This window comes from Abramis brama (genome assembly GCF_963993115.1).
Source record: "Abramis brama genome assembly, chromosome: 25".
NCBI classification, from domain to species: domain Eukaryota; kingdom Metazoa; phylum Chordata; class Actinopteri; order Cypriniformes; family Leuciscidae; genus Abramis; species Abramis brama.
In genome coordinates, this window is record NC_139987.1 from 6,163,956 (window position 1) to 6,178,532 (window position 14,577).

Sequence of the window (14,577 nt, forward strand, 5' to 3'; positions counted from 1 at the left end):
AAATCCTCTCTGCTTGTCACTGTCTTTTCTCACTGCCACAGGGGAATGTCAATGAACCTTGAAACCGTGGGATGGAAAGAAGCAGCAGACGGTGTGAGCAATCCGACAGCTGATGAAATGCTGATCGCAAAAAAATGGAGAGAATATGTGTCCGGTGTGGAGCAGACTGGAGTTTAAAAATAAAAACTGTAGAGGCTGCATGTGCTGAGAACAGGCCAGGCTTCACACCGTCTCATTAAAAGTTTCAGACCAGCGCCGTTTCTACAAACACACTCCTCAAAATGTTCACACTTCCCTAAGATATTGATCCGCTGTTTCATAGCAAGACTGTAGTGAAAGTGTGAGGTGACAGAGAGTTTTGTTACAGAATACTGCAGGCTGGAGATGATTATAAAGGTAAAGCAGTCTAATTCTGCTTTATTCTGCGATGTATAAAAAAAACGATCTCCAGACATCATCACACTGGAATATCAGGAGACAGACACGCTCACACACACATGTAGTAAGTATACTGTGCACAGTATGTGAACTTTCCTTTTGTGACGAATGAACTGGATATTAGTGATGTAGGAACTGATCAGATAGAAATGACTCCTTCAAACTATGAAAGAGACAAATTCCAAGTCAACACTCAGGACCCTAAATCAGATGATCTGTCATTTGGGACGCCATTTAGCCTGGAAACTAACTAAATCTTCTACATATAAGACAAAGAACGCTTGTAAGAGATAACCCAACTAGCGAACGAACACTTAAGATGTCAACGTTAGGCAGTTTTAAAAAGACGGATTGGTTTGGAGATGGCACATCTTGACCCGCACAAGGAAAGTCAGGAGTTAACGCCAAGGATTGTTTGATTACTGAAGACAGAGACTTAAAACAGACCTTCTCAACGACCTCTGTTTGACCTTCCCTTAAACACAGGACTACAAAATCGTCTCTAAAATCCAGAGACGGCCTTTACATATCAAAATGCATCCGATCGTTCCAAAACAATGATGGACTTATAATCAAACATTGTTCAACTGTATAATTCTGTATTATGTTACAACCTATATATGTGACTATTATGCTTAGATCACACATAATTCATGCAATTGTTATAACTATCAAATGGTGATTAGAAGGGTTGTCTTGTTTCCTATCAACGTGAATGATTTATCATTTCTTGAATTATTGTATGAATCAAATCTGTGTAAAATGTATTGTTATCATGTTTAAATTGTACTCTCCTAGAGCGGGAAAGTTAAAGAGACCGTGTGTCTAATCAGATAACATGCAATTTATGTGAGGGGAGGAGAAACATTTACAACCTGAACTAAAGACAACGTGGTCAGAACTCCTCCGAAGGGTCAGACAAACACAGACAAAGAGGACACGAACAAAGCATTAGACGAGAAGACAGGTTTCTTTTCTTTTCCGTTGAGAGTCTCGTTTTCTAAGTTAAGTCCACAAAGCTTCAGTCAATGACTCTAGTCTTTGCCCACCTCAAACATCAAACTTAAAGTCCCCCTGTAGTAAATCATTTTATCCCTTAAAACTCACCTTTGATGACCAAAATTACATAAAATAGCTTTAATGTAACTCTACACCCTTGCCTCATTTAGTATACGCGGTTCTATGAATATGCAAATGAGCCCCGCCTCCACTCAGCTCCAGCTCAGAGATCCACTCGTTGACGATCACACGATGACCTGATTGGTTACAAGGTAGTTTGTGACGTCAGAAACACCAGCGATTTCAAAGCGGTTTTTGAGACTGTGTTTGGTTCACTGCAGTTTTAAGGAGAAAATACTCAGCAATGGTGTCGACTTATGCTTTAAGACAAAACCATGAGCAAATTACATATTAAAAACACCACATAGACATATAAACAACTTTAAAAAAAGCTTGATTTTCACCACAGGGGGACTTTAAGCCACGAGAGAGAATCTGTTTCCATTCATCCGCCAGCACACCAGAACATGATTGGCTTCCCAAGACTTCACTCCAGACACGAAAAGACCTCCAGCGAACCTGAGAAACCCATTTGAGCAAAGATCCTTCCAGGATCACCATTCAAAGACACAAATAACAAAAGCTGAACTGGTGCATTAATATAAAGTTCAATAACCCTGCCTAAGAAACGCTAAATTAATGATTGATGGTTCATTCAGGTCATGTCTTATAAAGTGCATATCCTGTATAACCAATAGAGTCTCCTTCGTATTTAAAGAGAAGTGTTCTTGTGTTATGTGCTTACGAATTTAATGTCAGAAACTGCTGATCTTGTTACCATACTAATAAATAGTGTTTCCACTATTTGGACATTAATATCCGCAACAGAGTTGATAGCAACGGCCCACTCAGTTGAGCACTGGACGATTCATTTGTTCGGCAGTAAAATAAATGACTTTAATAATCTCCTTTGAGCTAAATTAACCTATTTCCCTTACAGTCATTTTAGTCTCATCAGTTTAAATTAAATCTCTTTTTGACTTCGTTTGACTGGAATGCAAAATGTTAGAATGTTTTTACACAAAATTGCATTAAATGCTGTCATGGAAAAGTTTGACCATAGCAAACTATATCAAACCATATAAGATGTTTTTTGAACATAGCAAACCATTTAAATACATTTTTGTCTTCCATGAAGGAAACTCTAGCTTAATCTGTGATGAACACATGTTTGTGCTTAGCCTTGAACAGTTACCTGCAGCCTCGTTTGTGCTCAAGTTGCCTTGAAAACAGTCGAGCCGCAGCTTTGTTTTCACTCAAGGTGTCTCTGCTGCAGATAACACCGACAAAGGAGTTGTTTTTCTGTTTAAACGAAGCCCTCACGCGTTGACTGAAGGGGATGAGACCTAAATGTGTGAGTGTAACTTTGCTGTGCGTCTCCTCTTACTGCAGAACACTCTTGATATCAGAATTGACCTTCTTGGCAAGAATAAAAGCTTGTAAAGACACTTAGCTTGTGTTTTTTCAGTTTCAGCCTCACCATCATAATTATTGAAGTTTATTTATTTTTTTAACAAATTTCTGAAAGCGTGATGAGGACACGACTGTTTGAAATGGTTATCTTAGTATAAATTATACTTTTTCAGATCATCTCTATCCAGTATATACCAGGGTTATTAACTAATATAAATTATATATATATATATATATATATATATATATACACACACACATTTATACATTTTCATTGAATTACATTATAAAATAAACATTAACCGAAATAAAAAACTTATTTTATTTCAGCTAGCTGCCAAGTTTAATGTTTAGTTTAAACTGAAGTAGTAAAATAACTAAAAAAGCGAACTATAAACTATATAGACATTTTTTTCCAAATAAAATTAACAAAATTACTAAAACTTTACCTGAAAACAGAAAATCAAAAAACAGAATAGACTTCAAAACATTAACAAAAACTATAATATTATCCTTAAACACTGGTATATACAGTAGGCTATTATAAGATGTCTATACTGAGATTTAAAAGGAGACATTTAATGAGAAACATTTAGCTGTTTTGCCATATTAAAGGTAGATGTAGTAGTGCATACTCTAACCTTCTCTATGCAAAACCCTTTCTGCCGTCCCTCCCGACCAGTGGTTCCCAAACCTTTCCATTCCAGGACCTAGACAAGTATAATCTCATCTCTATAATCTATAATCTCAAGACCCACCAATATATTTCAGATTAGAAAAAAATTGACGTTACTGTAAGCTAAATCTTATGACAGAAATCGAGTATTTAAAGGGATACTTCACCTCTGGAAAGATGAATGTGTATTTAAAATGACTCATTTATGTAGAAGAAATGTGAAATTATTTTTGAATTTGGAGCTTTCTAGACTGAGAAAAGCCAGAAAATGTATTTTTGGCTTATGTGGATGAAAGACAACAACTCCCAGAATGCACTTGCTTCGCTGCCCTAGCAGGCCACTCCCAAGCCACGCCTACCGGTAAGAGAGCAGTTAAACAACAAAGCTAGGCTACTAGTGAGTCTCCGTGACGAGTCTGCCCGGGATTTCGAGATCGCCCAAAATGTCCGGGATTCGGCTTTTGCATTCTACAGTCGCCATTGATTATGTTTACTGTGGCTTAAACTCGAGGTTTAACTGTAGGTTTAAACTCGAGATATATGAGAATTCAAAATGAATTCAGTTAGATTGAAACAAAAGGTGTGCATGTAAACAATGAATGGCGACTGCAGAAAGCAAAAGCTGAATCCTGGAAATTTTGGACGATCTCGACGGATGGTAACCCCTACTACTCAGCTTTCTCCACAGAACAAGAGCCTGCTAGCTTAGCTTCCAAAAAAGATGGCTGACACTGTTTGTACATTCTGTGAGTGAGATCCCACCCTCTATGGGCGAGTTGAAAACATGCGGGACAGCCCCGACTACTGGCTGTAGTCTTTAGCCTCTGGCCAAAAAATCCTCCGATGACGCAAAAAAAATTCCAGACAAAAAATACATAAATCTCTCGTCTCAGGGGGATATGAGGGTGGAAAGCACGGTAATTCGAAAATACTACAGGTTTTCTACTGATACAAAGCTCAATGCTAAATCCTGAAGTATCCCTTTAATAAAACTAATAATGTTATTTTATAGTACAACTGTAAAATTTCAATACTAATATTTACGTTTTCATTTCTTTATTTACAGGCGATAAAGAGTATATGAAATATGTCCATTAAACTTAAACCACGCTCACTCTGGTCCAGATATGAACTGTAATCCATGCTGTGAGTGTTGTTAAACTTCGTATTTAACTCATCGCGGTGTTCAGCGCAGAAAACGCTCTCTTGCTCGTTCTGTGTGTGTACATGTGAAATGCTTTTTATGTATTGGTAGGGAACCCTCTTTATGTGTCTCTGAAAGACAACAGCGCTGAGTTGAACAGACGACAGATGAATGAACACACCTGAAACAGCCTCTCGTGACACTGGTGTAATGCAATCTCATGCAGAAAACAGCGCAGTGATTGGAGCGGACGAGTTTCTTCTCATTAATAATGCACACCGAGCCACTTAATAATGAAACGAGTCTCTCCGAGACCCTCAAGTCGCACACGCGAAAATACAAAGCGCATATTTCTATAATTAAATCGTGGCCTTTGCCATTCGAAAAACCGCACTAAGCAATATCGCGTTTTCTATTTAATGTTGTTCTATCGTGCAGCCCTAGACTAAACTGTGTGTGTGTGTGCGTCTTTCACTGAAACACAAATTTACCTGAAACATAAAATTAACCCAAAAGTAGAAATGTGGCTTTGGCAACTAACTGTTTAATTTGAATTAATAAAATTACTAAAACTAAAAATGAAATAAATAAATTAAAGCTAAACAGAAATATAAAAACAAAATGACTAAAACAAACTAAAATATATAACTAAATAAAATAAAATGAAAGCCAATTCAAAATATTAATAAACGCTATAATAGTATAATAAAATATCAGTGAAATGTTTTTAAAATGTTTATAAAGATTAACTAACTTTTCTATCATCTAACGGTCGATCTAAATGTAAAAATAGGCAGAAATTAGCATGCACAATATCAACCAATAGTGATAAACAACTAAAACATTAATTTTCGGCCGATAACCAATATGATACATTGTTAATCCCCAATGAGAAAGATAAATAATTTGATAAAACATCAATTACAAACCTAATGCACTTTTTGCCCCTCATTTTGTGCAATAGCTCTAAAAAGTGGGAAGAGGAAAAAACATGAAATCACTTCATGCACCCATTTTATTTGTACCAAATCACTTGAATGCACAGCAAATCAAATGGTAAATGGGAACTTTCTGATATATGGATTGTGGAACTCAAACCAAACACAGCAAATATACAACATAATCAACTATAGCAAAAATATGGAAAGAATAACACCTTTTATATCTCAGACTCAGTAATATTTTTTCTCTTTTGGAAACAGTCATTACAACTTACATCATCCCAGAATATGGGGTTCTGTTCGTAGCCTCCCACAGAAAGAGCATCACCTTGGAGACGGAGGTAGACAGATGCATCATGGTCCCTGACGTTGGGCATATTCTAGTGGAAAAAGACATATTAGAAAGCTCATTATATTCATGCATGACAAAGCATTTTGTAGGTGAAGCTATAACCAACATCAGATGATGATACGATCAGTGTGTACAGTGATACTTCCACTCTCCTGTGTAATTTATGGAAGCTTGTTTCCGACACGGAATATTAAGCGTCATATAATGACGATTTTGTTCTCTTCGACTCACTGGATGGAAATGGTACTTTATTCGCAAATGTTTTATGCAATATTTTGTGCGAGTTTTATGTTATATTCGCAACTTTGGATGGAAACATAGCTATAAGGTTTTATTAATTAACTACATTAGTTAACATGAACTAATAATGAACTGCACTTCTACAGCATGTATTAACCTTAATAAATGCTAATTTCAACATTTACTAATACATTTAATTATTAAAATCAAGTTGTATTTGTTAACATTAGTTAATGCACTGTGAATTAACATGGACAACTGTATTTTTATTAACTATCATTAACAAAGATTAATAAATATTGTAACAAATGTAGCAATACATTATTTAATGTTAACGTGAAACGTAAAAAAAATAATAATAATAATCAAAATTGTTATAAACTCACAATTGCGAGAACAAAGTCAGCATTGCGAGATAAAAGGTCACAATTACCTTTTATTTATTTATTCAGTGGCAGAAACAAGCTTCCAAAGTATGTTAATGTTGGTTTGAGGGCTTAATATTTATTTTGCAGTTTCACAGTCCATTCAGAAGCAAAATATCTATCAATTTCACTATCACATCATGTGGATGACAAACATCTCATTACTTGAGATTCAGTGATGACACATTGGCCATTCTGTGAGGAGTAACATAGCTGTCATCAACCATGCATCAAACTACAAGCGCTCTCTCTCTCTCTCCTACACACACACACAGTGTTGCATAATCCAGAGGAAGGCTCTGAGCTAAGTGCTTATGCCATGGCTGCTGTTGTGATCTGCCACAGAATAGAGCACGACGTCCCAATGGACTACTTGCACCGAGGTCCGTGACGCACTTCCGTTTTGAAATAGTACAACTCATTTATTTCCAGTTATGTATTTTCAATGCGCTGTAGTCACCTAGTTGACTAAACACCACCTAAAATGAGTGTAGAATTTTATGTTCGGAACATAAATTTATTGGACACATGCTGATGCTGCTAGAGAGAGAGAGAGAGAGAGAGAGAGAGAGAGAGAGAGAGAGAGAGAGAGAGAGAGAGAGAGAGAGAGAGAGACCCTGTAGCAGATCTAGGCAGGTGGTGCTGGGGAGGCGGAGGGGTAGAATAAGAATCCACACGGCACGCAGAGTTAGTGTATTTGTTTGGATGCCATGGTTACAAAGGGAAACGGTAATGAATACGTGAAATTGATTGGCTGAGAACATTAGGTTGAACGAACCAATCAGAACACGAAGAGTTTCATGGCTGAACCTTTCATTTCATTATTATGTAGTTATTTAATTATATTATTAATTTACATCATTATTATTTTTATTAAATGTAAATATCAAATACTATTAATACTTTTTTTATAATATTTGTTATTATTACATGGAAATACATATAAATGTAACTATGACAGCTATAAACTGCTGGGAAACAGTAATCTAGTGTGAAGCATTACTGATCTGTTTATAATTTTCACACTATTCTAACTGATGCTGTCACATTATCCTTGGTTTCCTTAACACATTTAAATTTGTACATTTCATTGGTTTCCTTGGTAACATAATTAGCACAATTCAATAACAGCGTTCAATAGACACCGTAAAGGCACAAAAACATATATACACAAGATGTAAATTGTAGTATCAATGCAGCACATGTGGCCTGAAACTCAGCCCATCCTCTTTGTTGAGCCCTGACCTACTTTTCACGGGTATAGAACATTAATTGCAGTAGGCAAATAGCAGGTTTTATTAATAAGGCACAATAAACAATAATATTAATTAATTTAATTAATTAATTTGTTTGTTTTTTTAATGCCACACAAGTTTCTTTGGTTATTTTCATGGCAAAAAAAAAAAAAAAAACTAATTAAAATTTAAAATAGAAACTGCCATTTTACCCGTTTTAATAGAAAGACCATTTTGCCTAAGAATTCTACAACTAAATTTGGATTAACTTGATTAAAAACCTTAAAACAAGATGTTTGCACTAAAAAGAATGCTAATTACTTCCGCTCAACGCAATTGCTGCACATTAACCGGCTGTTAAAATGTTGGACTCTGTTTCCCAGCATGCATCACTGTATGAAAAAATCATGCAAAATGCCTCACTGTTTTTGTATTATGTGCATCTCTCCCCTTAATGGTGTGATTTTGAGTTTTCCTGCTGTTTTTTTAGTGCGTGGAATGTTAAGGACCATGTGCACATGGTTAAATGTGTTGATTCATCTGAAGTCATGGCGCCATCTTCTGCAAAGATCCTTGTGTTTGCTGTTTAATAGCCTAGGACAAAGGTGATTACTCAAGACCCCAGTGAGGTAGTGTGGCATTTTATGCACATTATGATACTTTAGGCTACAACCAAGAGCAAAGACATGATTTATTATGATTGTTGGTTTGTGATGTGTAATACTGTGCTGAAATGGACAGTGCGGCATTTAATAGATTACCTGAATCCCCTCGATTCTTTCTGTGACAACATAAGCATGATGCATGGCTACCAAGGGAACATTGACGCCTGCCATTTTACCCAGCTTAGTGGCCCAGACACCTAAAAAACATAGAGAAGTATAAGTGACAGGATAATGCTGTATTGGCATGAAAACAGACAGTTGATGAAATTTGATAATGATATCCATTAAAAAAAGACCATAGAAATTAGTAAAATAATCAATAAATAAGTGTAATATATATATATATATATATATATATATATATATATATATATATATATATATATATATGCATGTATGAGTGTGTTTTAAATATTTAAAAGACTAAGAGGTGAGGTGACATTAGTCAAAAACTTTGCTTTTACAGCAATACATGGTTAAATGCTATTTCACTATCACAGACTGCCCTCTGCTGGTGAAGTCTGCATCTTTCTGACCTGCACAATTCACCACACATGGAGTTCGGATGGTCCCGTGAGCAGTTTCTACAGCTTTCACTCTCTTCACGCCAAAATCATCAACCTTAACCTGGACACCTGTCACTGGACAGTTCTCGATCACCTGAAATCAATAATAATCATGTTTCAATATGGTTCATGCATTCAATCGTAACTAAAGAAGTCAATCATCAATTGAAGAGAGTTTAGGGTGAGGAGGCGTACAGTGGCACCCCGTGCAGTGGCTGCTCTGGAGAGGGTGGTGCAGGTGCCAGCTGGGTCCATGGTGCCGTCTTTAGGCACATAGAGTGTGCCATAAAGATCTTTCACATTCATCAGAGGATACAGGTCTTTAGTCTCAGCTGGCGACAGGACGTATGACTCAATGCCGTACGCTTTACCCAACTGAAAAGCAAAATGTGAGTATCCACTTATTAGATTATGTTTCACATTTCATTCATTATCAACACATGCCTCTTTGAAATTCTTGATTCTGATTAGTCAATCACTGCATTCATTCTAAAAAAAAAAAAATTGGCACATTGGATTCCAGTGTACAATTTACATACGAATGAATCTTTGAGCAATTTTTATAGAAATAAACTTTTTTTTGTTGCAAACACTTAATTCCTAGGCGAGGATGGACACTGTCTTTGTAATTTGACTTTGCAGCAGTTCCATTTCTATCTTGCCAAGATGTGTGGTTTAGCATTTGTGCCATACCGACATGAGGCGCTTGTACTCGTCCAGTCGCTGCTTGTTGGAAGCGATGAACAGGCCTCCATTTTGGATCCAGCCCGTCTCGAGTCCCGTCTCCTCCTCCAGCTCTGAGCTGATCACGTTGCGAGTGTGAGCCAAGAGTTCCACCTCAGTATCACTTGGTCTTAACTGCCACAAAAGACCTGTGAAAACATAAAAAGATGTAGGCTAGTATCTGATTCAAACAAAAACAATATTCAAAAGACAAGTTGGAGCTCATTTGTATTTGACAGACTGCTACGCCCATGGAGTAGGCTTTAACTATTATACAACCAGTTATGTAAGCCTATTCATGGACTAAACACTTCAACTAAACTGTACACGTGGGATATTAAATCAGATTTGCTACCTAGATTCAGTTTTACCTTACACATTTTCAATGAAAGTTAAAAACTGAAAAAGAAACCAAGTCTCTAATCACAAAGTAAACACAGTGCAATACCCGCCGTGTGCCAGGTGGTGCCTGCAGTCAATCTGTCCCTCTCCAGCAAAACCACATTGGTCATGCCCATTTTACACAGGTGGTAGAGGGTCTGGCAACCCAGGCTTCCTCCTCCTATCACCACAACATCTGCAGACTTTGGCAGTGGTTTGGTGGGCCCACTGATGCCATCCTCCTGCTTGAGCGTCTTCTCATAGGGGACGCTCTTCTCTGTGGTGTGTGTAGACTGGGAGCTATAGCAGCGGGTGGTGGCACGGCAGAGGGGCGAGAGGTGCTGACGGCATGCCGTCACCCTCCGAGCCACTGTTCCCAAGAAGGCCATGGCCCCTGCAACAACACAAGACCATAAACACGCACTCTTATTATATAATGTTGATAGAAAAGGAGTCCCTCAGGGCTCAGTACTGGGCCCACTTTTATTTGTTACAATTACTTTTTTGAGTTTTCTACATAAGATAAATAGTCTACCCATTAAAAAAAGTTTACTTCAAAATAAAATACACCTGGATTTTTGATATATTTTTGGCTTTTTAAAAATAATTATATGGTAACAACTATTTACATAAGGTTGCATTCATTTACTACATAAGTTGACATTAACTAACAATGAAAAATCATTCTAAAACATTTATTCATCTTTATTTATTCGACATTATTTAATGGACCCGAGGTGACATAAACAGTAATGAACAGTTGTATTTTTATTAATTAACGTTAACAGAGATTAATAAATACTGTAACAAATGGATTGCTCAGTTAGTTTTAGTTAATGCATTTAACTAAAGTTAACAAATGGGACCTCATTGTAAAGTGTTACCAATTAAAATAAAAAACTAGCTTAAGCCAAGCACTAAGTAATTTTAATCTTTATTATCCATCTATTTAAATATCTAATTTAAATGTATAATTTCCACTCTGTATATTTCTTAACATTCTTCACTGTGAGCATCATGTGAGTCAGCTTATCTACACTAATAAGAGTTTTAGTTAAGCTTTGTCAACTGAAATGTTTTACAGACAATTCAGTTTCTTATTTAAGCCACTGGTCAACAAAGGTGTCGCCTGAAAATAATGCAACAATGACCAACTTGTCTTTGCAGAACGTGATGCAAAAGCTTGTTTTAGGCTGATCGACGCATTTGTGCAATGCAAGCACGATGACATTGATATTAAACTAAATAATAATAACGTGCAAAACAACAACATTGTAAAACAGATGCACATGGCACATGCATTAGATAACATGTCTAAAAAAACCTAAAAACTAAAAAAACTATCAGCGTGTGAAGTGCAGTGTCGCTCACCTATATAAAACTAAGTAAAAGAGCAGAAGTCTTCTGTTTGTTAACTGCTGTTGAGATATGTTCATAAACAGAGCAACCGGTGCTCAAATATGGCTGTTTGCTGACTGAGCATGTGGACGAACACAGCTGTGTGTGTGTGGCCAACTTCAGAACTGCAGATATGAGTGAATGAGCCGAAAAACAAACAGAGCTGCCAGATGCAACGTGTCTGACGAGTATTTCATACTTCAATGGGTCTTTCGAGGAATTCCCTCAGGCCGACATCACACATATTTACATATTATTATCAATCGAACAGGTACAACATGCCACGAGCACGCTATTAAATATAGGGCATATTACACACACACACACACACACACACACACACAAAATGTAGCCTCTTAAAAAATACAAGCCGCCACTCTATAACATAATTTTTCTTCAGACGCTGAAACTACTGAAAACGCATTGATATTTAATGCGATACTGAGGGGTTTATGATCGGTTGTCTGTTGATAAACAACTCGCAGCAGTCCGGCATTTGATTTGATTTTACACTGTTTCGGATTTCTGCAATTTGGATTCAAAGTTACAAGTGTGAAACTTTCAAAGTGTGTTAAAAGTGGTCGTTTGCGGTCAATTTGCACTCAAAAGAACCTTAGAACGGTTTCTGTCACGCCAATAAATATTGTCTAAGTTACTCTAGGCAGCTAAAGTAGGTTTTGAGATAGAGAGTTGAGAGTTTTTCAGACAGTTCCAAAACAACACATGCATTGCTCACCTGTCAGATGAATAAATCCACTATGGAAAGAAAAAACACGCACACACAAAAAATGATTTTTGCTGGTGTGGACGTTGTGCACTGTTTAGTACACACTGCAGACCAGATCCATTGGTTGCATTGCAAGCTGCCAAATAGACATGCTAGTGTAAACTCTCCACCCACCAGCAGCTGACGGTGGAACCAATGGTATGTTGGGTTGAGGAAAGAAAGAAATATAATTTAATGTTTTATTAACGTAATTATTATTTTATATATAACGTTAATCAAATAGTAAATACTATTTTTTTTATATATATTGAAATAATAAAATAATTTTAATATTTTTATAATATATATATATATATATATATATATATATATACTATTATATTATAATATTATTATATTATAGGCTATATAAAATGGAAATATATATATTTCTATTTAATTTTATATATTTTCTTAATATGTAAGTGTGTATAATATAATCATAAGTACTTGATTTTAAGCATTTGCTAGACTATAAAGATGTAACCAAAGATGGGGAGATTTAAAAGTTTAAGAATTTAAATGCGCAATGATCAAACATTAATCTTAAAACTCATATATGTGGGTTTCAAACCTTATGGTTTTATATTAATTTATACATATACAGTATATAGGGTTACGTGCTCGATGGCATGTTGAGACTCAGCTGTCAGTTCATCCTCAGAGCAGATCACAATTAGAGCAGAAAGCTTGATCTCAGACATCTGCTCTAGTATTACAGGAGGCTTCACTGCTGCTGGAAAATATTGAGAACATGGATGAGGATTACAGGAGGAATATAATGGGGCTCCTAACAGGATTTCTGAACATGCATTATACAACACAAACATGAATATACTGTATAAAATGGGTGTCAGTATGCATGCAAATAAGCACATACATATGGCATCTGATTATTCTCATTTCATGAAAAAATACATTTTAGAAATGTTTTACATTTAAATGGAAGCCACGTTACATAAACAGTCATAATAGTAGCATACTAAGTCATAATTATGACAGTTAGATTACAAAGTTGAAATATTCTATGCTATAATTATAATATTTGTCATAATTCAGACTTTTTTAAGTCAGAATTTCAACATAGCTTCTCATAACGAGGACTTTTATGTGATAATTTATTCTTTTCATCTCATCATTTTGACTTTTTATGTCATAATGTGATTTATTTTCTTATGTGGCAGAAATGGGCCTCCATACATTTACTAAAATGGGATTTTGAAGGTTTTTATATGTAGCCTAGTGTCTTACAAATCAGACAGAATAACAAGTTTTCCAGATACCATGAACTTTGACCATTATTGGCTGACCTATTTCTTCATGCACAAAACATCCTTGAGAGCGTGAAAACTCTCTGTTTCAGCCACACACATGGACACTGAGTCTGACCTCACAAAACCTTCCCTATCTGAAACAGCCAATCAGAAGAGGTTTAGAGAGCTCCACCCCCGGTCAGGGAAATATGACAACACACTGGATGAAGCAATGACAAAAGCCTATCAGTGACGGCAGTGGCACCCACAAACATTGCTGTATTCATTCATTCAGATACTTTTAAATGGTTGTAAAATTATATTTAAGTGTTCTTTAAATGTTCATAACAGATCTGAGTCTACAAACAACTGTGATGTCATCAGAGCACTACAACATTGGGTAAAAAGCCAACAGTTTGACATGTAGACGCAGACAGAGGACCAAAACCATCTGATGAGACATGAGACATAAGCTCAGCCACTGATCGTGTCATTTGAGAATGAACTGCTCAGATGCGATGGCATTTTGCTGTTCTTATGAAACAGGGTTCGCTGGGGTCACGAGGGGCAATGCCCTCAACCTTTAGCTGAGGATGGTGTTTTAGAAATGGCCCAACACTCCTCCTTACCCCTGAGCTGTGGTCACATGACCACTTCTGGCTGATATTAATCATATCAGTCCTCTCCACTTTCAACACCTAAATAATGTGAGAGAAACGGTTATATCATAAGAGTCATTCAGTTGTACTGTAATGTTTGACTCAGGTTTTATTTTTAAATAAACATTTATTTATTTATTTTAATTTTGTACTGTTCCCTGTCTTGTACATAATCTGGAACTGAAACACTCAAAACTGGATTTAGCCTATTCATTAATTTTAATCAAATGCGAATTCTCTCTC

At 36.2% G+C, this 14,577-nt stretch overlaps 1 protein-coding gene across 1 annotated transcript in view; it reads right to left on the bottom strand.

Moving 5' to 3' along the window:
* The window catches only part of sardh (sarcosine dehydrogenase), a 67,240-nt gene extending 54,692 nt beyond the window's left edge, over window positions 1–12,548 (bottom strand). Inside the window, exons 1-7 of the mRNA XM_084104736.1 lie at window positions 12,393–12,548; window positions 10,326–10,652; window positions 9,848–10,026; window positions 9,350–9,529; window positions 9,125–9,248; window positions 8,685–8,785; window positions 5,947–6,051 (exon numbers count right to left, since the gene is read on the bottom strand). Of these exons, the coding sequence (XP_083960862.1) occupies window positions 5,947–6,051; window positions 8,685–8,785; window positions 9,125–9,248; window positions 9,350–9,529; window positions 9,848–10,026; window positions 10,326–10,647 (1,011 nt within the window). The 5' untranslated portion in view covers window positions 10,648–10,652; window positions 12,393–12,548. The remainder of the gene's footprint in view (window positions 1–5,946; window positions 6,052–8,684; window positions 8,786–9,124; window positions 9,249–9,349; window positions 9,530–9,847; window positions 10,027–10,325; window positions 10,653–12,392) is intronic.
* Window positions 12,549–14,577: the final 2,029 nt, after the last annotated feature.